General features: G+C 35.6%; 1 protein-coding gene across 1 annotated transcript in view; it reads left to right on the top strand.

Annotated features, from left to right (window-relative positions):
- The first annotated feature begins 9,254 nt into the window (after nucleotides 1-9,254).
- The window catches only part of LOC126484568 (uncharacterized), a 246,590-nt gene continuing 233,525 nt past the window's right edge, over nucleotides 9,255-22,319 (top strand). The window contains exons 1-2 of the mRNA XM_050108132.1: nucleotides 9,255-9,344; nucleotides 10,639-10,746. Coding sequence (XP_049964089.1) covers nucleotides 9,339-9,344; nucleotides 10,639-10,746 — 114 coding nt within the window. The 5' untranslated portion in view covers nucleotides 9,255-9,338. The remainder of the gene's footprint in view (nucleotides 9,345-10,638; nucleotides 10,747-22,319) is intronic.

Here is a 22,319-nt window from a genome sequence, read left to right as displayed (position 1 = left end):
CGTCGTCCTCCCGAATGCGAGTCCAGTGTCTAACCACTGCGCCACCCCGCTCGGTCCGAAACCCAGGCAAGTGTGCTTTAATCAAGTGAAACTATTTGGTTCCATAGACCATCCCACGTCTCAAACATCTAGGATATGTATCTGCTGACTGAAACGACTAGTGAATATTTGAAGCATGCCCGGGATTCGAACTGGGTCTCCCACTCACTAGGTGGATGCACTAACCACTACACCACTATGGCACAGTGGCTTTGCACAACTGTAAGGACTACCCTAGCATTACTAAGAGGGAACTGCATGCCTCATTAAGAGTATCAAATGTTCCCCTTCAAAGATCTTATTATAAACTGCACTGTAAAGTTTTAAAAAGGGTGATAAGCAAATCCCGTAGCTTATGTATTAAATCTGAAATCGATAACTCTAAGAACAAAATAAAATCAGTTTTGGAATATCACAAAGAGAGAATGTGACAAGAGTAGTGGGAGTAATACTACCATAGAGATAAGCTATACTGACAAGATAGTACATAATCCTGTAAGAATTTCTATTATATATAACAATCAGTTCTTAACTGCAAAAGAACAAGTAGACTGCAAGAGCTATTAAATTGGACTGTGAATTTATTATGAGTTGAGCACAACACTTATGATCCACTCTGTATACTTCCAGTCACAATTAGGGAAGTTAAAAATATAATCTAGGCCTTAAGGAACAAGAACACCATATTTATTGACAATAGTTCATCTAAAGTTATAAATCAGTGTAGTTAATATACATTCCAAATTTCATGTCACATTTGCAATGCATCTTTGCAGCAAGGTTGTTTCCAGAGAGATTAAAGTTTGCTATTGTCATACCACCTTTTAAGAAGACTGTCAGAACTAATCTACTCTCGAAAACCTTCGAAAAGTTACTTCTCGAGAATTTAGAGAAACTTATGTATAAAGGATTTGTAAACCACCTCAATAGTCACAAAATGCTCAACAAAAACCAATTTGGTTTAAAAAATCGATGGAGCAGAATATTTTTTCTCAAACAAATTAAATTCTTGAATCAATAAATAACAACAGTTTTCCACTGAGATTTTCTGTGACTTCTGAAAGGTTTTTAGCTGTGTAGGCCATATCATTCTACTAAGGAAAGCCGATTTTCATGGTTTAAATGGTAGCACTAGTAGGTGGATTGAATCATATCTCTACAATAGACAGTAGAAGGTGATACCTAATTGTGCTGATGACTTCCCTCTTTCATTTGACTGGAGCACATTAAAGTAGAGGGCGGAGTGCCAAAAGGGTCCATTTTGGGGACTTTACTGTTTCTTATCTTTACCTACGCTCTCTGTCTTTTTACAAACACTGAAAGCAAATTTTCTCTTTTTGCTGATCACTATTCTGCTTGAAAGCTGAACTATCAGTTAACTACAAAAAATGTAATTCTGCACTTGTAGTCATCTTACACGTTTAAATCAATAGATTAAAGCTAAATACTTGCAATTCATGCATCTGATCAACAAAATTAAGTAACCCACTTGAACTCTGATAACCAAAATATATTACATTATGTAGCTTCTAAGTTTACAGGCATTCTAATCGATGTTAAGTTAAATTGGTCTGGCCATATTCTAGACTTTCAAAAAATACTTAGAGGGACAGTTTATATCCTGCATCTAATTACCCCTTTTGGTGATACAAATGCCATCAAATGTGCTTATTTTGGTTATTTTCACTTTATGATGTCAAGTGGTTTAATTGTTTGGGGCAATCAATCTGTATCCATAAAAATCTTTATTCAAAAAGAGCAGTTAGAATCTTGAGTGGTGTTCATTCAAGATATTCTTTCAGAAACCTGTTGTGTTAAGTTCTTAATATTAGCCACCACATCACAATGCATATTTTCTTTGGTGATTTTTGTCCCTAATAAACGTTTTCTTTTTAATCCTACAGTGCTTACCATGATCATAATACATGGTCTAAAAATGATTCACATAGAGATATCTCAGTCTTGACAAAAAGGTGCTCATTATTCTGCTACAAAATGTTTCAATTCTCCTCCATGAGATATCAAAGTCCACATTAATATTCCACTTACATTTAAATCAAATGAAGAAAATATCCTATGGATAATGTCCTACTCCTCTCTTTATTAGCACATACAGAGTAATCAATGATTGTTTTGTAAATTTGCATTATCATTTGTATTCATGTTTATAGACTTAATAATGTGTTAGCCAAAATTTGTGTCCCTTGCTTAAGACAGTCAATGTGTAAATATTACTTTTGTCTATATATGAAGTACTTCTTAGTAATTTATGTCATCTTAATTGAATTATTCCATATTAATTTTACTTCCATTTTTAAGCTTACTCGAAAAATTAGCTACATTTTTGTTATTGTACATTTGTTTATTGCATCTCTATAGTGATGTAAGCCAGACTCATTCCACACCCTTGTGATTTAGGACAATATGGATTCATGGAATTCATAATATATAAATAAAATAAGTTCTTTGGGAGAAAAGAGCTAACATAGGGTGCTGCAACATGATATTAACGAAATTCTACAAAAACCAACATGACATGTTTGAAAGAAATAACATGAGACAAATTCTTGGGTCAGTGGAAGAAAATGATGTCTGATGGAGGAGATTCAACTAGGAGTTATATAATCTATGTGATGAAGCAAACATTTTCAGTTATGTTAAGATTAAAAGTCTAGAATGGGCAGCACATGTACTTAGAGCTAACGACAAAATGATTAAGAATATATTAAGTGCAGTGCCTGAAGGAAACAGGATGGTTGCTAGACCAAAGGTAAATTGTAAGAAGGTGTCAGAGAGGCTAAAGGAAAACTGGAATTTGGAATTCAAAATTGGAGGACTCTGGCACTAAACAGGAATGAATTGAATGATCTTCTACAGAATGTAAGTGCTGACAAAAGGCTGTAATACCAGGAATTGATGGTGAATTGTAGCTTGATACAACTTCTCATCCAGACTCTGTCAGAACAAAATGAATGGAAATTGTCAATTATTTTGTCTGACTCTTTTCAGGAGTGTAAACTAAAATAACTGAGCAGTATGTTGTTTCTTTAAGTTCACTTAAACTGTAGTCTTGAACATTTATTGAAAAACAGAACAGAGCTTTTCTGAGGTAGCGGACGTTGATTTCAAGAGAACTTGCTCTTCAGAAATTCACTTTCAACACGCATACATGACAAAACATTTGAGTGTTCTGTCTCAGCCTTAGTAATTAGTCATCGATTTTCTTCATAATACTTTTAGCCTAGAGAACAAGGCAAGTAGATTTTCCGCCAAGATTGTTATTCATTCTTTAGTGTCAAGTATTTTCGTGTTGAGCCGAAAATCTGGACATAGTTTTCTTGATTTACCTGCAAGCAAGATAATTTAGCAGTAGAAAGTTTTCAAAGAAAAAATAATTTTTTTGACAGAATAAATGAGCAACTCTTTACAGTTTCCTTCACCACTATACAATTCTATTTTGTGGCTTGCTAGAGTAAATCTTCTACTTCTCTTACCAGAGGAAAATGAACATTAGTTATCTGAATAGCACTTCTTGTGTGTTTGTCAGTTACTTCATCTGACTATTGCCTGCAGTCATGCGGTAAGTTAACAGTGTGTGAGGCAGGTGTTCCTTTTGGCAATATAAAATGCAGTTATTGAAATATTAAGTAAACTGGGAGAAATTTGAGGCCAATTAGATGGGGACTTACTTGGAAAGATTAAATTTCAAACACTAGGACAATAATGGATACTGATGTCAGTAGCAGCTCATAGTCACACATTTCGTATTATCTCAGCTTCTTTGTATACCTATGTTTACTGGAACATTTTTCCTTTTATGACTGTACACTTATCTCTACTATTACTAATATTAATATTTATTTGGGGTATATGAAAGGAACCTCTACGAAGATTGCAATAAGAGAAGAAGAAGAACAAATGAGTAGCAATCAGGTATACCCTGGGCTACGTCAGAGGACGCTACGAAGCGCGTTGATGGCAGATCCTTTCACAACCGGTCTCCATTCAGATGGATTCATTCCGATCGGTCTTTTTCAAGACCATTTGTTTTTATTTCCATAAATATCGAGGGATTTTCCCGAGAGAAAGAATTTTTAGTAGCAAATTTATGCCAAAAATATACATGTGACATTTTGTTAATCCAGGAAACACACAGGGGAAGTACTAAAAACCGTCCAAGAATTGCTGGTATGGAATTAATAGTGGAAAAGCCTCACGTAAAATACGGCAGTGCCATCTTTGCCAGACCTAATGAATATCACATCAGCATCACTGACTGAAGACAACGTCGAGTTCCTCACAGTGCGAACTCCATTCTTCTGTGTAACATTGGTCTACAAACCACCCAATGCCAATTACAGCATTACAACACCATCCAACTTCAACGATCAGGACGTGAACTTTGTCATAGGCGATTTCAATTGCAGAAGTACATCATGGGATACCCAGATACAGACACAAACAAGTCTAGAAATATGGGCTGAGGCTCATGACCTAGATCTGAGCCATAATCTGAAGTTCCCACCTACTTTTAACAGTGACAGGTGGAGAAGAGGGTACAACCCAGACAGCATCTTTGTTTCTTCAAAGGTAACTGAACAATGTGTGAAGAGTGTAGGAGAGCCCACCCCTGTATCTGTCACAGACCTGTCATATGCACTGTGAATCCTTTAGTAGCGCTTGAAGAGGTACAATTCAAGAAGAGGTTTCACTTCAAGAAGGCTGACTCGCAGAAGTTCAGTCAAGAGCTTGACTCAAAAGTGATAAACATTCCGCCACAACCTGAAGTGTACGAAACCTTCATCAAATGCGTCCAACAAGTTTGGAGGAAAACTATTTCGAGGGTATGCAGAGCTCTGTATGTTCCAGGTATGTCCAGTGACAACAAACTGTTGTTAGAAAGATACCAAACTCTCTATGAAGAGGATCCATTTGCAGAAGAAACGATGCATGCTGGTGGAATATTGCTGCAAGCCATTTCAGCAACTTGCAAGGCTTTGAGAGCGGCACCGATTCGGTCAAGTACCAGCCGTTCTAATATCTTCAAGGTGTGGCATAAAAGGGAGATAGGTCGAATTTTTTTGGATCGTTCCTTCCCAAGCTTAAGTATTGCAATTACTCGAGACTTCCGCCACATTTTGGGAATGTGTAGCTTGGCGACACTTGTGTTCATTAGGCTTAGTAGCCACTCCATTGTTTTACAGCCGAAGTTCTTTATCTGTTCAACTCTAAGACCATTGACACCTGTAGCCTTGTGCATCTTCAAGCTGGAGATGGCAGCTTCGAGTTCAACTATGATGAAGGGATTCCTAAGAAAATAATGCTCTGTATCTGGGTTCCATTATTACATTTAGATGTCTTTCATTGAAGTGCTTCACTATTTCGTTGGTTACGCTGTTGCACAGCGCTTCCAGTCTGTTATAGGCCTTATGTTTGCACAAAAGTGGTGTATCATCTACATACAATATCTCTTTCAGAGTTAGGAGAACAATACTATCATTAATGTATATCAAGAAAAGAAGGAATCCCAAGATAGAAACTTGAGGCACTCCATGTCTGATACCAGTAATTTTTAATTTGGAGGATCCATTGTTTCTTTTAGGCAACACAAATTGTTTCCTGTTGCTCATATACGATTTTATTAACTCCTACCCAGTTCCTTTAATATCCATGTTCCACAGCTTGCCAAGTAATATGTTGATGTTGACACACTTAATAGGTTTTTCTAGATCAATGAACACTCCAGTCATATACTCCTAGTTCTTTATAGAAGTTGTTATTGCGTCTATTAATTTTGCTGTGACTACTAAAATTGGCTAATTCTTTATAAAACCAATCATATTTTCGAATATTGGATTTTGTTGTCTCAAGAATGTCATTAGTCTACAATATATAAGTTTCTTAACAATCTAAAAATGTAGGTAACAGTGAGATGGGATAATAGTTTTCAGTTTTTGATTTACACTATTCTTATAATTTGGGGCTACTGGTGGTAACTTTAGATGCTGGGAAAATATCCCATGCAGTACCACCATTTACTGCTGTGGCAATGTTATCAGATACATTGTCTATGAACCTTTTCAATTTATTGATAGAACATCCATCCTAGGATGCTGATTTTGTATTTATAGTGACATTAATATGTACTTTGTTTCTTTGCTGTTTGCTGACGTCAAGTATATGTTTTACTTGAGTGAAATGCCCTTATATCTGTACTGATGATTGTTAAAACGGTCATTGATGGATTTTCTAACAGGAGAAAAGTAATTGCTCAAAAATTTGCGATCTGATATTGCTATTTAATGATACTCTCTTCATAGTATGGGGTAAGGACACTAATTGACTGGTCCTCACAATATCTAAAGCTACTTATAACTTTCCAAACAGCTGAGCCAGTGTTAGTAGAGTTTCTTAATCTTGTGGCTACTTACTTACTTTTACTTTTTAGCGGTAGTTCTTTGTAATAATCATGATAAGTTTTAAATTCTGTATTTAGTGTATTATTATTAGTATTTTTAGCATTGCAAACAGGCAAAGTTTAAGTTTTTCTCTTGCTGTTTTCGCTCTGTGGTATATCCAGTTACTTATTTTTTATTTTTTGTAGTCATTTACTGGCAAGTTAATATCTGGCCATGAGAAAGTCAAGCTATAATAAAAATTTGATACAAATTCACTGAAATTAATGCAGTTCTTTTCATACCATTTTAAACTTTTTAACGTGTTAATTAGATATTAAACATTCTCATCTTGGTAGTTATTTTTGTGACATATGTTTCTTTTTGCTTCTACTATGAAGATTTTTATCTTCTATTAGTACCTGTACAGCATGGTGGTCAGAAATGGCAAGTTCTAGTACTGATGCATTGTATCTGAAGTGAGACATCTTGGTTATTTTGTTGTCAATGCATGATTTAATGCTATTGACCTCTTTAGTGGGCTCATTTATCAGAAAAGTTAGTGTTAGCATACCCATTTTTGAGCTAGAGTCAGTAGACAGCAAGTCAGCATCAATATTTCCAATTAGTACTATGTTAACTCGGCCATTTGTATTTCATTTTTCACTGTCTGTCTCAAAAATGAGGTGATAAAGAACTTCAAGGAAAATATCTAGGCTCCTACTTGGAGGTCCGTATAGGTCTACAACAGTTAAGTTCTCTTTCTCCACTTGTAGCTAATTGCTCCTAGTTCTACTATACCCATATGCTGAAAGTACTTATATCTGTACCCAGTATACAAATTTTGCACGTGGTTGCTTCTGGCACCTCTCTCAGTTTGATGTACCTGGAAATGAAGTCCCATGCTTCTTGACAGAGCATAGGGGAACAATGCAGGAGGCCCACACCGCAGTACTAGGCAAGGTCCTAAAGGAGGTGGTTTGCTGTTGCCTTACTTCAACTGTAATCGGGATGAATGTTGATGATGAAAACGACACAACAACACCCATTCATCTTGGGGCAGGTGAAAATCCCTAACCCCACCGAGCATCGAACCCGGAACGACGTGCTCGGGAATCGAGAACACTGCTGCGAGACCACGAGCTGCGGACTTGATGTTCCTAGAGGCCACTTATTTCTCTGGTTCTTAAATCAGACCTGGATACATCCTCAGATAATATGTTGGTGGTTATTTGGCTGTGCCTTATTGGTACAAATCATGTATGCTTGCAGAACTTTCCTTATAAGCAACTGGGACATGTTGTGATGGGGTTGGTGCCTCTTTGTACTCAGGCCTGTTTCCCATCAGCTACTTACGCACTTGTACTCAGTTTGTGGATATATATTGCGTGCATGTGTGTGTGTGTGTGTGAGAGAGAGAGAGAGAGAGAGAGAGAGAGAGAGAGAGAGAGAGTCTGTGTGTGCGTGCATTTAGAAAACAAAGTAAGAAAAGACAGCGAAATTATCAAATTGATGTTGTGAATAGAAAACACCCCAAATGTGGGCTTTGGCGTATCCATGTTGTATGTTGTATTGGCAGGGTGGGGGTGTGGGTGGGAACCGGTTTGCGGCACCAACCCTCCCCACCTAGCACTCTGGAGCACAGTGTTTTTATTCATTACAGAACAGAATTATCACACACTTCCAGAAACGAGTGGATAACCCATCAGTTCTCAAGTTTTTCGTGTCATCTATAAAAAATCTCTGAAATGATGCCATGTCACGAAGCTAACCAACTCATTTGCATCAAAAATGACAATTTTACACTTCTGTGCACCGCCATGCTCTATACTTCCGCGTAGGCGCATGCAGTTGTCTGAGGCTGCTGATCATTTAGATTTCCACAACTGTTGTTGCATGTTTGTTCAGTAATAACTTAACAGTTCTTTTAGGCCCCTAATTATGCTTTTGTTTAGACTGCGGTTCTGCTCCAGATTGTACAATGAATCAGTCTATTTTGGTACTGTACAATCTGCAATAATCATAAAATACGGACCCAGTACGGATAATATTGTTTTCCATTGTCTGTATAGGTGTCGTTCTTTTTAAGGAGAATTTGAAGGAACAGAATGCCACTTAAACATCGAAGTAATTTAAGATAGAGCACTAACACAGTTATGCGAGACATAGGTCGTCGTCTTGTAAAAGCGATCTTTATTAACCTTCGTCAGAGGTGATTTGGGTATAAATCGGGGATACAGGCTAGAATGGTACCTCTCATAATTATGTTGTCTGACGATTTCTGATTTTCTATACCAATATAAAAATAATTAAATTGATGCCTTTGTGCAATACATTGAAATGCTAATTGTACAGTACATATGTGACTCAACAAATACAAATTTCGGTTGGCAAGTAGCACGATACGTTAGTGTCTGCTATCCTTGAAATCAGTGTCATGCAGATAGAAATTAATTAACTTTCTCGTTTCTGTTTATAGATGAATGCACGATCTATCACATGAGTTATGGACTTTCAAGCGCATGATATATTCTTCGAAAATGAAATGGTTATGACATTTAGGAACACCAGTTCAGTCAACATTAAGAAGCATAATTGCAATGCTACTTCTCTGGTTGTATAAGTCATAACCACAAATATACGTTTATTGCGCTATTTAACTTATGTAGGTTTGTAATAAAAAGTTTTACTTTATATCATTCAGCTTTTTTTGTTGTTGTAACAACTATCGCTTCGTCAGTGCCATGGTATTGTTGCAGGAACTCTGTCGAATGGATTTTTTTTTTTTTTTTTTTTTTTTTGGATGCTTCGTTGCCATTTGGAAAGTGACGGAAGTACCAATGCAACATGTTGCAATAAGCTGTAGAGCTGCACACGACATTGGGCATTGTTAAAGTGCGTAAAATGCAGGTGAGCAATAAATTAGTCATTTTTTTTGCCATATAGTTTTCAGTGGGTGTGTTGGACTTCTGGATATAGTATGATCGAATTTGAGCATTGGCGGTAGCAACCGATTTCTTTTGGGTTTTCACGCATTATAGAAACGAGCCTATTAAATAGCAGCTTGGCTTGTGGTTTTTAGAATGTTGTGCGTAGTGTCTTCGATAAGCCCATTCGGCCAGTTATTAAACTAAGTAAACTGTGGGATTTGGTATTGTTGGATTCATACAATGGCGATGTTCTAGTACTGTACGTCGTAAACTTAGTCATTGTTGAATATACGGAAACAGAGCAATGATTTTTACATGCGTAATTCATATCTAAATAGTCATTGTTTCTTACGGAGATACTCCCTGTAAGTAGGGGAACCCACCTACTTTCAAACCTGACCTAAGCGATATTATTTTGAGTACGTACCACTCCGCGCAAGAGAGAATACTATTGAAAAATTTATTTGCCGCGGGTTTTTGTAGTTGTTCGCAAACATTGCTTCAAAATATTTTGTGATTATTTTGAAAACAGTAAATGCTGGAGTAGAATGACGTGGGCGGTCACATATTTGGTTAACAGTATCTTTGTAGGGAACAGTCTGTCATCTGGGTGAAAAAGTAATACGGATGTCATCGACACAGTTGTTTGAAAAAGGAAACATGCGGGATTAGATGCCAGTGGATGAAAATTGCAGTATAAGATGTGAAATACAATGAATGGTACGGTTAGTACAGGTGAACTGATTTTGGGTTTCACGTGTAATAGATACGTGTGATAGTGTTTGTTCTTGATTTTTAATCAGATTTATATTTTGACACATGCAGAGTGTTGCAGGAAGATTACTGTCAAACGATTTTTGGAGTATCAAAATTGAAGTGTCAACGCACTTGTTTTCTAGCCGACCATGTGATTTTAGTAGGTTAGATCATGTGCAGAAGTAAATACAATTTCATGAGCTTGTGTGTGTAAACCTTAATAAAATTGATCAGTTTTGCATGAAAAGTGTCTCTTTTCTTATGGATATTATTTATTCGTTTCCTACTTGCTGTGAGTGGTATGAATTAGTTGATTAAACTGGAGTGATGGTTTTGTGTATGCTTACTAATTTAGTTTACTTTTGTAGTTTAGGAACAGTTCATTCTCTTCCAATACGTTTTTTAAGGATATGCAGATAAATGATTAATTGTGCTTCTGAAAACTTTATTTTTCAGTCTGGTTTGGTGTGAAGATTAATATGGCACAAGTGAGTTAAGATGTTTGCTTCATTTTTCAGTGTGAAGAGAATGGGAAAGATATGCGAGGCAAAATTATGGATGAAAATATTGTGTCAGGAGGTTATCCGCTGTGGTCGTTCAGTGGCACACTTTCCGATTTCACTCAGGTGTGTGAGCTATTGCTTGGTAATAGCAGTAGCAATCTTAATTTTGCAGCTTGTACCAACTATAGAACCTGTCAGCATGATTTATTTTTTAATTGAAGAGCTTATTACTGATGAAAGTAATATGTAGATGTAATTATATAAACAGTATTTGTTTTGCGCACACTTAGGCATATTGTGTTGATCAAATGATATCTTCCATTCTCTACAGTGTGTGGGAACCTGAAATTTTTTATCATCAAAAACGTTTTCTGGATATACTATTTACTCATTATTAAAAATGGACACTTCAAATCCCGATTCAAGTAATAGATATATATAGAGGGAAGTAAATTGTGAACTATCTAATTTAGACATGGGTGTTTATAAATATTTTGTAACACATTTGAAATTTTGACATGGGGAAATTACTGTGTGTTGCTGGAATGTCTACCTTTTCGCTTTTCTTATTTCTTTCTCTTGCCTGGAGTGGCTGTCACTTTCATTTTTTTTTATTTCACACTTATCTATGTAATGTGGTAAACCGTTCAAAAAATTGATACCATTTTGTGGAGGGGTATGTCGACATATGGACTAGTAATGTCATTGTTAATCTCACCACAGTCACCACCACCACCACCACCACTACTACTTCTACTTCTGCTGCTTTTTCTTTTTTTTTCCAATGCTCGAGCCTTACATCCCTTACAGTCCTTTTTGTGTAGCCCTCCATGACTTCTCCTGTCAATCTGGTTCTGACGTCTTGCCACTTTGATTCCGTGGATTTCAATCTAAAATTTTTTTAGTGACTTGCATTGCACCCGACCGTGCGCTATTGTACTTTTTTGCTGTGGTGATTTATGCACTTAATTTTGTTTATTTTTTTCTTAGTTCAGTGATCTATCTTTTTATAAGCTCATGAGGATGTAGTGGTCAGTCGGTTTATTTTGTTCTTCATTTTATATGACAATGTGTGATCTTTCTAAGCAAATTGGTACACAAGTAATAATTTTACAAAAGAGACAATTGTTATACTAGATTACATTTAAATTATGCACTATATGTACTGACAGGTTACTCCATACAGTGGACCTAGCAAGTAAAAATTGAAGAGGAAACAATGAACAGAACTACTTATATTACATGAGTATCTGCAGTATTGTTCCGTTGTACATCACATTAAGGAGTACATAAATTTTATATTTCTAAGAGTGTTTTTCATTGTGACTAAGAAACTCTTCCAAACTGTAAAATGTCCTTGCCAGAAGAAAAGTGTAAGTGGTTCCATATACATTGACTTGTTATCAAATTTTCATTTAATATCCAGAGGGAGAGAGTTATAAACTTTACTGCCAGTGTACTGCACACCCTTCCCCAGCATTCACAGATTTTGACAATCACTGTGGAACTTCTCGTGGTCAGGGTTCACAGTAGCATTTTTTAAATGACATCATATTTGAAATTGACTGTATAAATTATTTCAAAATTACGATTTTGGCCTTGGGTAATTTTCAAGTGGTACTGCAAAAGATTTTGCTTCAGTGCATGTCAGACTTTAAAATTCTCAGACATATATACATTCAGAAGATTTTAAAGTCTGACATGTGCTGAAGCAAAATCTTTTGCAATACCACTTGGAAATGGCCCAGAGACTGAAATTGTAATTGTGAAATAAATAATTTATATAGACAAAGTTGAACATACATCCTTAAAAGATCACTGTGGAAGTCAGGCTTCTTCCTTGTGTTGTATTCATAAGATTCATTATTTCCTTAAATAAGTATTGGGAAGTAGTAGTAAGAATTTTTTTGTTGCCAGAAAGGTATCTACAATCTACACATCTCATTATTCGTAACATCTTTTTGGGCAAAGAGTATTTTCTTTGCTAGTGATAGGTTTCCCCAAAAAGATAATTCCATATGTTATTAGGAAATGTAAGTATCCGTAGTATGCTGCTTTCATAGTGTTTTAAATTCCCGCTCTCGGAGATTATACGTCGGCAAAAATTGATGCTGAGTCTCTTGTGAAGGTTTATTGTAGGAAGATACCAGTTAATTTTGCAGTCAGTGATAATACCCAGCAATATCTTCATTTCAACTCTTTTTTATTGACTCTGTGATACACTTATCAGTTAGCTCTTCCTCAATTTTTGCAGTTACAACTATGAATTCAGTTCTGTAAAGTGGTGTGAGACCTGTAATACCATCTTGATATGTAAATAGACCTTCATAAATTGTTAAGTTAATGTCGCGGTTTCTGAACAGGAGGAGGGATTACTTATAAGTTGTGTTGTAGTTATGTACTGATAACACTACTGTAACTACCTGCATTAATTATGGAGGGTGGAAGGGTCAGATGTCCGTTTGCCATGAGTTTTAGGCGTGATGATTACTCCACTGGTTTAGTATCAGTCTCACTACTTACTACACTGTTTACATGTTGCTTCAATAGTGCTGGAAGAAATTGAAAAATTGGTTGCTTAATCTCTTATCACAGAGAATGAAACCTATTTATTCTTGTATTTCATCTCCAGTCACCACTTTTTATTTTCATAGTAATACACTGTCTCTGTTTTTGTAGAATGTAGATAGATATAGTGTTAGATTAGAATTAGTAGTAATTAGTGTTTATTGGAGCCACAGACAATATACATTGGTATTGTATGGAACAGATCAAATTCGTATAACAAGGACAAAAGTATTCAAAACCGTGTAATAACTTGCAGTTTGTAAATTATCAATTATACTGTATATCTTATGTTGCCAATTACTATCCCATATCCCTTGTTTTACTTGACCAATATGCTATGCAATACATTTTTTGGAAATGCTTTGAAGGTATTATTAAGACATATAATATTGTTGATGTGTACATCACATATTGTATAGTTTTGAAGCACATTTATTTTAGGTTCTTTTATTTTGCATTCTACCAAAAGCGACATTTTAATAAAGAGAAACAAAAGTAACATTTCCTATCAGTACCCTCTGCTTAAAGTAATTATAATAGTGTAGAACACACACATCCTCCACATCTGATAGTGCAGGAGTGGTTAAAAAAAATAGTAGTGGAGAGAACAGTGTGCACACCTCACTACAGCCACATTTTTTACATTAAAAGTCACTCTTAGCATTCAAGCAGTTAAATATCAGAAGCCGCACTAATTACATTTTCAAATGATGATATGGGTATGCCAGTGCCAGTGTTAAGCCTGCCTTTCGCCAGCCACATTGCAAAATAGGCGTATACTTCAGTGCAGAATATCGATTGTAAATCGCAGAGTGAAGTTTAACGATGAAATCGTTTATCTTTACTTGTGGTTTGGCACATTGTAGTCTTACAAAATCGGAAATCTTTCTGATAACGGAGGTCATATTGCCGAAAGAAGTAAACATCAAGGGGTTGGCATTATTTAATAGTTAATATCTTTAACATTACATCTTTGATTGGAAAACATGCGTCTAGAAGAGTATGTTTGTACGACTTGATCAGGTATCGCGCATTAATAAGATCTTTTCACTAGTTATGTGTTAGCCAAGAACTGAAGGTAGAAAACATTTTGTGTGTTCTTTGACAATATTATAGCGGAAATGCTAAGTCGCAGATAGGTACAACAAAAAGACTGTCACAAAATAAGGCTTTTGGCCAACAAGGCCTTTGTCAAAAATAGCACCAGTGCATTCCATCCTGAATTTTCCATTGTTTGATTATGTGTTCTTTAGTCTTTTTTCCAATTTTGCTTGACTCCACATTAATGTTTTGTGAACAAGTTGTTTCAAGTTTTTTTTAATTATTTGAGCTGATAGCGCAATGTATCTCTTGAAAACAGATGGACAACTTGTTTGCTAGTCTGCATGTCTTTGATGAAGCAACATGAGTTGTACAGCCGTAGATAGAGCTATGCACAAACTGCATCACACTAGCTGTTGCTTTCGCACTATATTAATTTACACTTTAATATAGTTTGTGTGGAAGTGTGTGTCCTTATATAACTACTGGACATAAAAATGGAGGCAGACAGATGGACACTAACTGAGAAAAGCTGCCTATACTGTCGCAAGCCAGCACCCAGCTTTATGCTACTACCAGTAATGATGTAACTTCCTGAAACCATCTGAAGATGAACCTGAAAAGGTTCGAAAACCGGTTCATGGAATAAAACATAATTATTCAAAAAGTGACTGGTTGCAGTTCTGTATAACTAATTTACATTTTTACTTTTAATCTCACTTACAGTGCCTCATTGCCGTATGTATCAGCTGAAACGTAGATTGAAATTTATATAAATTAAAACCATTATAAAATAAAATAAATTACTCACTAGTGCATTTAAAATGCTGCAAAATCCTCACAGTCATCATCTAAGGAAAGCAGCTCCTCAAGTACAGCCTCACTTTCATTGTTTAGAAGCTCGTCATATGGCTCCCATTCTGCACCTTAAGAATCGATTTCTGCTTCATCATCAGTATCCCATAACAAATTGTCCTCCTGCCATCCATAGCATTGGAAATCCCACACTTTTTGAAGGATTTAATCACAATAAGATTTTCACCCTACAGCAGAGTGTGTGCTGATTTGAAACTTCCTGGCAGATAAAAACTGTGTGCCGGACAGAGACTTGAACTCGGGGCCTTTGACTTTTGCGGGCAAGTGCTCACGACCAGTCCTCACAGCTTTACTTCTGCCAGTACCTCATCTCCTACCTTCCAAACTTCACAGAAGGTCTCCTGCGAAACTTGCAGAACCAGCACTCCTGGAAGAAAGGATATTGTGGAGACATGGCTTAGCCACAGCCTGGGGGATGTTTCCAGAATGAGATTTTCACCCTGCAGCGGAGAGAGATTTTTACCCTGCAACGGTCCGGCACACAATTTTAATCTGCGAGGAAGTTTCAAATCGGCGCACACTCCATCTCATTCTGGGAACATCCCCCAGGCTGTGGCTAAGCCATGTCTCTGCAATATCCTTTCTTCCAGGCGTTCTAGTTCTGCAAGTTTCGCAGGAGAGCTTCTGTGAAGTTTGGAAGGTAGGAGATGAGGTACTGGCAGAAGTAAAGCTGTGAGGACTGGACCTGAATCGTGCTTTGGTAGCTCAGATGGTAGAGCACTTGCCCGCAAAAGCAGAGGCCCCGAGTTTGAGTCTCGGCCCGGCACACAGTTTTAATCTGTCAGAATGTTTCGATTTAATCAATGTTTCCACTTGAACTTTTTCCCATGAGTTGATCATGAAATCACACAAAACATTAAGTGATGCAGTCCATGTAGTGCCATCTTTTGTTTATGACTTTTGGCCACTCATCATCCAATTGTTCTATTGTTCACGCATGTGGTCTTTGAATGGTTTATTCAGAGAAACGTCTAAAGGTTGTAGCATTGAAGTCAAATCACCCGGTATATCAGCGGTCTTTGTATTGCTTCATGCTGTGTGATTGTTGGTATTCTCAGTTTTGTGACTGCGAAACATATCCACACCGACAAACTTGGTTGATTTTGTAGAGTGCCTGGTGGTCTCTGCCATATATTTTCCATCCACAATTTTACACGCTTCTTGTCCATCCAACCCTTTTCGTGAAAATGTACAAAAATGCCACATGGAGATTTTATTTTAGGAATGGTTTTCCACTTGAAAGTGGCCATAGGTTTTAATTTTGTTCAGTCTGTCTTGCATGTTCATACTATTGTAAAGCTGGTTTTTTCATGGCCTGTACTTCTGAGTTGAACAGTATTTACACTTCTTGTTTCCACAATTCTATTGTTTATCATATTGAAGTTCATGGGTGTTTCATTCATATTTCCAATAAGAGATAGTCGAAAGTTGTATTTTTGCCTTATATAAATAACAGACTTATGAAAACTTGTAACTTTATGGTCAAGATCTTTCAGTAATTTCTGCTCTATTATCAGATTTTTTTTCTGTTTATGAAACAATTGCACCAACCTACTTTTGCATTAAATTCTTTGCTGCCCTCTGGATTGGCCCATGCCCATTTCAGTGCACAAGACCTAATCATATTTCTTGTAACAACATAATAGTTCTGCCTCTATTCTTGTACCCATTCTGCAACACAATTTTCTAAATATGGCCATCAAGCTGTTCCTATCCTCATGGGACATTATTTTAAAAGCCTCTCCTAATGGAATATTTTTTTTTTTTTAATAGCCTCTCCTCATAGAACATTTTTCTTAAAAAATAGGATCTCCATTCTTTCACCAATCTCTTACCATCTACTCTGTTATATCGAAAGCCCTTCCTACAGCACACTTGTTTGATTCTTTATCTTGTTTTATGACCTTTAACTTGAATCTTTCTTTGTATTTTCTTCTTGTCAGTGCCATCATTAGGCACACAATTTACAAATTTTACGCTGGTTACACTTACAGTATGAACTGTTCGAAAACACAACTTAACCTACAACAGTACTCGTTAGCTGTTCATAAGAGTTCGTTATTCAGCATGTGCTTCTACAGGGAAAACTGTAACAAAGCTGAAGGAGGTGTTTGCTTTATGATGTGTGCAACCGTACCAATTGTTTAGTAGTACAGAGTGGATATTTCCACAAAATTGAATAGCCAATATGACTCAAGAATATTACCCGCTTCAGTATGCATATTATTGTCCTTGATGATCACTGTTCTATACTAAATTTACAGGTCGTTGATAGTGTGGAGATCATATTATAGGTTGGCATATGATAAAACTATATATCTTTGGTGAAAATTTATACTTTTTCTTATCTGAAGGTCATCTTATTTGCCTAAATATACAGTAGTTTGTTATAGGAATTGAAACCACAATTGTGATGTCTTCATAAATGTTCTCTACTGGGTCATTCCATATCAAATCAACCAATAAAAAATAAATTTTACACCCACCTCCTTAGATTATAATGAAATTTGGCTCAAATGGTTCTAATACCATCCTGACAACACCTGCATTTTTTTTTTTTTGCTGTATCTCTTACAGTTTTTTTAATAAATTTTTAAAGTTTTTATGTTTTGCGTTTTCTGAACCTTCGGAAATGGTCAGTTTAATTTGTATTCAAAACTTTAAATTTGCTTATCTTAAAAACTCTTTTAGATAACATCATGAATTTTTGCAGCAAGTTTATTTATTATACATATTTGAAGATAAAAATGATGCTATTAAAATATATTAATATTTTCTATGAAAAAAAATTATATATATATATATATATATATATATATATATATATATATATATATATATATATATATATATATATGTATTTTTTTTTTTTTTTTTTTTTTTTTTTTTTTTAACGGATGTTTTGTTTTATAAGAATTGCAATATCTCGAGTCTCAGACCTGATAGAATGCTCAAATTTGTTTTAATTTACTCTTAAACATATAGGCTACTTGATAAAACAAAATAATGATGGCTTTTTAACATGTTTATTAATTATAGTAGATTACATTAGAATTATGTACAAAGATAGTTTACTTACGGCACTTATGTATAACCCAACTGATTGCTTGAAACATTGAATTTTTTGAGTAATTTTATCTTTTTAATAAACATTAATGCTGATTCAAACCGTTTTTCCACTTCATCCAAGAGCTTTCAGTTCTTTTGATACAGTCTTTTTTGAAGTAATACATTCTCCCAGTGCCGCTTGATTGAGGTGCATCTACTACACAGACTATGTGCTCCAAAGGAACTATGCAGGAATCTTCTTTCAGGCCAATAAAATGATGCAGCGGGTCCTGAAGGATGTAGAAATAGAATTTCTGCATCTTCTTCATCATTGAATATTGTTTTTACCAGTCCAAAGTACCAGTTACCATCATAATTTGCAGCCACATAGCAATTTATGGATGGTTCAACACTAAGCCAATCAGAAGAAGAATGGAAAGAAAAGACTAAGGAGGGTTTTACACTTTCTGTAGTCCTTCTAATTTCAAGGTTGTTTGTTGGAAGTGGTTTGAAGTTATGAAAACTTCTAGTTCCAGGAATGGTTCGGGTTGCTGAAAAACGTTTTTCTAGTTTTAACCGTAGCAAATCAGCTTCTTTTTTGTCAATAAAGTGAAAATGAATGTTTTCAATATTTTTTTCACAAAACTTATACACATCGATTGCTGTCATTATTTGTTCTTTGTCTGAAAGCTGTAGACTGGCTTTCCTTAAAATTCTTTTAATAGTTCCTCCTAGGCCATCACAAATTGACTTCCCATGACTTGTTGCAAAAAAAGAGTGTTGGGCCTTCAAATTAAAGTCTCTCAAGTGTTCAGTCAAATTTTTAAAACTGTTTCTATTTTTGTAGTGCCCAGCACAACCATCTGTAAAGTAGTGAACTGAGTCAATGTCAGTATGATGTAATGACAGCCACTTTGTAATTTCGTTTTGTACAAAGTTAACAAAACCAGTGTCATGTTCTTGGTCATCACTAATAAAACAGTGGTTGGAAACAAAAACATTGTTTTCCTCATTTCTTAGAAAAACTCCAACTGGGTGTAGAGTACAACCACCTCTATTCCAGTGGTAACTTTGGATCTCATTTTGTATAACAAAGGAATAATTTTGACTGAAATCCATCACAATAATTGCTGTTTTGGGTGGTGGGTCTTCTTTCAATCTTTTAAAGGCTGCTGATTGGGATTTTGCTATAAACGAGTGTGGGGTGAGCTTTTCCAATGACCTAACCAATAAAGAAATGTAGTCTTCAACACCGATAGACTGTTTGATCATTTCTGCCCTGTCTGTGTTAACCCACTGACTGATTACAATTTCTTCTTCTAAATCATAATCTTCACTTAGTTTTTCAGTTAACCACTCTGTTAGTGCAGTATTTGCAGGACTGCTGTTGCAATGATGTAGCATGCGGTTTTGGTTTTCTGTGTTGCACACAAGCATCTTAATTAGGTCTTTATCAGATTCTTCAATTTTCACAGCATCCAGTAATAGTTTAACATTCTGGTGGATACTGCATACACATACAGTGTGTATGCCTGCAGCACCAGCAAGGATACACCATTTAGGTCTCAAGAAACAAAATTTTGAAAATCCTACTTCTACCTCGGGATTCTCCCATTTGAAAGAATAATAGAGTTCTCTCAAGTTACACAAAATGAGTCTTTTTTTGCATGTACACATTTTTTTAACACTTACTTTGTCTTTTGTTCCAGGTAGCACTCTGGAACTTTCATCCTTTTCATAAAAATCTGTTAAAAGTCTTACTGTATTTTCAGAAGGAGTTTTACCTTTTTTTGGACCAGGAGCTTCCAAAATACCCATTTCAGATTTTAGCTTTCTAGCTTGTCGCACCATGTACTCACTTACATTAAATTCTTTCATCACTTTATTTCGAGTCCAAGAATCTGGAGCCAAGGTCAGAATCTGGATTTTTCTAGGCCTCCCAACAGATGAAATCTTCTCTTTCATAAGAGAAATCATTACATCAAAATCCTTTGCTTTCTCAACCACACTTTTATCTTCTTCGTCATCATCAGAACTTGGTGCATCATATTTTAATGCTTTTGAAACTGCCTTTTTTGCAGTCTTTTCAATACTGCTAACCTTCCTTTTAAAATAAGACCCTTTACTTTGTTCTGACAAGCCATGAAGCTTTATCGGTGTTAAACCTAAATAATAAAGAGCAATGTTTGTTTGTACGAGGGATTCATTTCTGGATTCCAGTGATTCTAATTCAACCATGACTTCATCATCTGTTTCACTTTCATTGACTTCAACTCTTAATTTTTCCTCACGAAAGTTACGGCATGTTGAGCAAAGCTTTTGTCCAGGTTTTATGCTAATATTTTTTGTCAGTAATTGTTTAGAAAGATCCAAGCCTACACTTCTCAACGATTTTTTGATGGGCTTTTTGTGTTTTTAGTGGGTCTACACATGTTGTTTGATACTTTTCAAAAACATTTAAAAAGTAGTAGCTGTGGTGTGAACATATATTCTTAAATTCACACAGATTAATTCCAGATCGTAAGTGGATCAAATCTTTTTCTTCCTCACTCAATTCTGATACACCGGTTGTAACTTTTTGGAAGGTGTGTAGGTTGTTTGGAAACAGTCAGATTTTTTAAATAACCCTACACTACAGGTTTGAATATCTGACATACTGATTTCACTTTTGGTCTGATTACTGTTCTGGTTACTTTTGTAGGATATTGGAAAAGAATCTCTGTAAACTAAGCAACAGTACTTACTGAGAGTTCGAATAAACTTAATAAAATACTATCCAAGCACTATTTAACACTGTAATAATTTTTTACTTCAAAACACAGGAGTAACAATACAAAATTCAAGTGTACATTGTTACTCCAAGTGGACAAAAACTTGTTTTTGGTGTCTAAGTCACTTGGCATTTTTTATTTTTAAAATATAATTAATATTATTTTAAAAATTAGATAACTATTAAACAGGTTAAAAAGTCAACATAATTTTTCTTTTATCTAATAGCCTATACAATTAAGAGTATTTTAAAACAAATTTGAGCTTTCTATCAGGTCTGAGACTCTAGATATTGCAGTTTTTGTAAAACTAAACATCTGTTAGCTAAAAAAATAAATAAAAAACTTATAATTTTTTTTTCATTTGGAAGAATTTAATATATCTTTATAGTAATTTTTTTTAACATGTAGATATAATACACAAACTTATTCCAAAATTTCATACTGATATCTTGAGTATTCTTTAATATACAAATTTTTTTAGTTGTGAGGACACGTTTAAGTTACAATTTCCGACTGCTGAAACAAAGCCAAATCTAAAAACTTTAAAAATTTATAAAAAAAAAACTATAAGAGATAGAGCAAAAAAATTTTAAAAGTGCTTTCAGGATGATAAAAGAAGTAATTGTACCAAGTTTCATCAAAATCTGACATGGTTGGTGTCAAGGCCTGGGTGACTTGACATGGAATGACCCTACTATCCTATCATCAATATCTTCTAATACGGTGGGCCTCGACTGTTTGGGTGGAGATACAGGGTGTATACGACCCGGGACAACCGGGAGATCCGGGAAAAAACCGGGAATTTTTTCATCCGGGAGAAAACTGGGCAAAACCCGGGATATTTTTAGAATTCCGGGAATTTTTCATTGTTTTAGTTTTCAGTTAAATTTTTGTAATTTTGACAGGTAAGAACCAATACTCTAACAAAGAATATTACTGTATCCCACTACTGCAGAATAATATTTGAACAATAAAACATAAGCGAGAGAAAAAAAACGAAAATAACTTAAATTGCAAAGGAAATGCGCAATGTACAATGACGACACACAGTGCTCATGCAAGCGTCTGCCGAATGGAAATGTGTCAAAGGCTTTAGGAAGACTATGCAGTGCTTCATAACAAGAAATTGTCTCCAATGAGCGTGAAGTCGCAATTGTTTACTTTCGATTTGTTTTAGCAGTTACGCACGGGCTCATGCGCATGCGCAGTTGAGTCACGTTTGAGTAGTAGATTCTCCTGCTTCCGGCTACAGGAATGTGGCTGTTGGCTGTGCAAGCAGTCGTAGCAAGCAGCTAGATGCTACCGGGAAAAGGGGGCGCCAAATTCATATTCTTGAGGAAAAAAAAACTTGTTTCACAGAGCGCCTAGCATCCAGCACAAGTTTGTCTATTG

Source organism: Schistocerca serialis, chromosome 1 (assembly GCF_023864345.2).
Source record: "Schistocerca serialis cubense isolate TAMUIC-IGC-003099 chromosome 1, iqSchSeri2.2, whole genome shotgun sequence".
Taxonomy (NCBI): Eukaryota; Metazoa; Arthropoda; class Insecta; order Orthoptera; family Acrididae; genus Schistocerca; species Schistocerca serialis.
This window is presented reverse-complemented; position numbering and strand designations above follow the sequence as displayed.